The following is a 2713-nucleotide window of genomic DNA, read 5'->3' as shown; positions in this document are numbered from 1 at the left end:
TTCGTCTTGACGGTGCCGGCCGAGTTGCCGCTGCCGTAGTGAGCACTGCCGCAGAGCCACGAGAAGACGGGTAAACCATCGAGGCGACCGTCGGTCGGGTGCAGCCACGGGTCTTGACGCTGAGTGGAGCACCATCCGGCCCAAGGGGCCACTGCTCGGCAATGCACGGCCTTGGACGCACCAGCTTGATCGGCGAAACGCAAGTGGCGTGCTTGTACGCGGAGAGGTCCCGCACGCACGGCGGGAGGCAAACCTGAGTCCAAGTAAACGTATTAGTGTAAACCGTTGAGGAAGTTCCAGAGAGATCCAGACGCGACTGCCCGCATCCGCCAACGAGTTAACGAGGCCCGGGATGTGGTCAGCCTCGATGTAAAGTTGTGCACAGCCTCCTGCGGGGCGACCACCCGCAGGGTAAGCATGTGCGAGCGCACCCCGGGCGCGTCGTCGGTTGTACCAAGCGACGGCCGCGGAGTTATCGGGTCAAAGTCGTACACGGGCCGCAATGCGTGTCGAGGAATGAGGTGAGGCCCATGCGGGACCCCACACGAAATTGCACAGCCTCCTACGGGGCGACCACCCGCAGGGTAAGCATGTGCGAGCGCACCCCGGGCGCGTCGTCGGTTGTACCAAGCGACGGCCGCGGAGTTATCGGGTCAAAGTCGTACACGGGCCGCAATGCGTGTCGAGGAATGAGGTGAGGTCCATGCGGGACCCCACACGAAATTGCAGAAGCGATATCCATCGCTTCGCGAATGTTGAAGTTGAAGCCGACGTCCTGCTGCACGTTGTTGGTGGCAACGGCCGCGAGTTCGTCCGGCGTAAAGGCAACCCGAAGGTAGTCGCGCCGCGCGGAGGCTCATGGCGCACAGCCCGGCGACGCTGACATCCATGAACAAGAACTCGGCCACAATCGGTAGCGTCCCCGTGAGTCGGCGCAGCGAGACTCGCGAGAGGTATTGGCGGCCGAGAGTCGCGCGGAACCGCAGCAGATCCTGACAATCGCCGGCGGACAGCGGCACCGCGTCCGAGCGGCGGTGAGTCGGCTCGAGACGGCGCAAACGTTGGTAGAAGAAACGGGCGCGACCGACATGCAGAGGGCAGCGTGGCGCAACGTTCCCAGCAGTTGATCGACTGCCATGTGCGACGTCGGGGCCTGTGCAAGCATCGCTTGGATCCGACTGGTCGATCTTGTCCGCGGGCAGCGTCACCTCGGGCTGCTCGAGGTCCCACACAAGGCCCAGGGCGTCTGGCGGCGACTCCACTGCGTGAACTTGGACGCGTCGACAGCCGCCGGCCTGAGCACCGTTACCATGACGTTACGCAGCGTGCAGTCGGCGTCCACCGGCCGTGAGTCGATCGGCCACGCGTCGCACCACGTCCGGCCGCGAACGCAGACATGTCGCTGCGAGGGTGAGAGGCTCAGGCAGGCCGAGTCGCTGAGTGTACGGCCGTGATGAGCTTCCCCGCGGCCCACTACGCGTCCGGCGAGACCCTCAGCCGAACGGGCACGAGCGGTCCACCACGCCAAGGCTCGGGTAATGTTCCGCCAAAGAACCGCACAAGTCGGCGTGCACCGAGAATTGTGCCGGGAAGCGCCCGACACGTCGCCACACATCAGTGCATGTTCCATGTCGCCCGAGTCGCCGACTGCCAGGTCGACCTTTCGGTGGGCGAGCGGCATGGGTCCATCGTGCTCGACCCGACCGGCTGTCGTGTCGCGGCGTTGACCGACCGCGGACTGCACACGATACGCCCCGTCGCGACAAGATCAACGACCAGAACGAGAATCCGGTCGGCGTCCTGTCCGTCGCGAATGGCGTGCCGCGGGTGCGGCATGGCCGCGCGCCCGGACGCGTGATTCTTCAGCGGTGACCTGTCGCCCGGTGGCTCGACGAACTCCGGTTCGACCCCGTGACGCACGCACTCACGCCAGCTCGCCAATTTTTTCAGGGATCCCGCTCTGTCCAGGCTGTCAGCGCACCTTCCGAGGCACGGTGCGCGGCTCGCGTCGAGGGCACGTGCAGCACTCCCGTCCGACGCCACCGCCGTCATCTGCGCCGCTACTGCCTGCAGTCCCGCGGCATGGCCTTGGGCAAGTATGGGCCGGCAGCTCGGCGTCGGCGCATCTTGAGTCGCCGACGATCAGGTGGCTCCTGGATTTGTTGACCATCTGCGCCGCGCTCTTGACGATATCCACGAGCTCGCGGACGCAGTACTCGCCGACGATGTTCTTCAGGCCCGAGATCGCGTCCGCAAACGCGTCCAGCGTCCACGGCGCTCTTGTCGGCGTCTCAATGTTGACCTTGGCCGCAAAGTCCGTCATGTTGATGCGGCCCCACCGCCGCGTTACACTCGACGTCGGACATCCATGCAAACTGCATAAGGTGCACACCGCGGAGCCCGAAGCCCCAATCGTAGAAGTGGCGGAGAATGGCAAGCGCGGGCCGGAACATGTCGCCCTTGGGTCATCGCGCAGTCCGACGGCCACATCTGGTTGGCTTGAACGAAACGCGCCAGATCCTGCCGCGCGCTGGAGGCGTGTTGTTTCCGGCGACTCGTAGCGGCGTGTGCGCTTCGTGCTCCCGCCTAGCAGCTCTTCGAGGTCCTCTTCATCGTCCGAGTCGCTCGTCGCATTCCCGAAGCGCTTGGGTCCGGCCCGGCCATGCGCTTTCCCTGGCCCTTGTCGCGGATGGGCAGCGTCACGTCCTCGGCT

At 65.2% G+C, this 2713-nt stretch overlaps 2 protein-coding genes across 2 annotated transcripts; both read right to left on the bottom strand.

The window, feature by feature from the left end:
- Positions 1-562: 562 nt before the first annotated feature.
- On the bottom strand, positions 563-1165 carry SPRG_13051 (hypothetical protein; the record flags this gene model as incomplete). Its single annotated transcript, XM_012353927.1, has 2 exons — positions 563-855; positions 1012-1165. The coding sequence occupies 2 exons, from the start codon at positions 1163-1165 to the stop codon at positions 563-565; spliced, it is 447 nt and encodes a 148-aa protein (XP_012209317.1).
- A 667-nt stretch (positions 1166-1832) lies between these two features.
- On the bottom strand, positions 1833-2713 carry SPRG_13050 (hypothetical protein). Its single transcript, XM_012353926.1, has one exon. The coding sequence runs from the start codon at positions 2321-2323 to the stop codon at positions 1973-1975; it is 351 nt and encodes a 116-aa protein (XP_012209316.1). The 5' UTR covers positions 2324-2713; the 3' UTR covers positions 1833-1972.

Source organism: Saprolegnia parasitica (assembly GCF_000151545.1).
Source record: "Saprolegnia parasitica CBS 223.65 unplaced genomic scaffold supercont2.140, whole genome shotgun sequence".
NCBI lineage: Eukaryota > Oomycota > Saprolegniomycetes > Saprolegniales > Saprolegniaceae > Saprolegnia > Saprolegnia parasitica.
The sequence above is the reverse complement of the archived record's forward strand: the minus strand, read 5'-3'. Positions and strand labels throughout refer to the sequence as shown.

What these genes read in the sequence shown, in the direction of transcription:
- SPRG_13050 (XM_012353926.1), bottom strand. Translation starts at nt 2,323, where the DNA reads ATGACGGACTTTGCGGCCAAGGTCAACATTGAGACGCCGACAAGAGCG.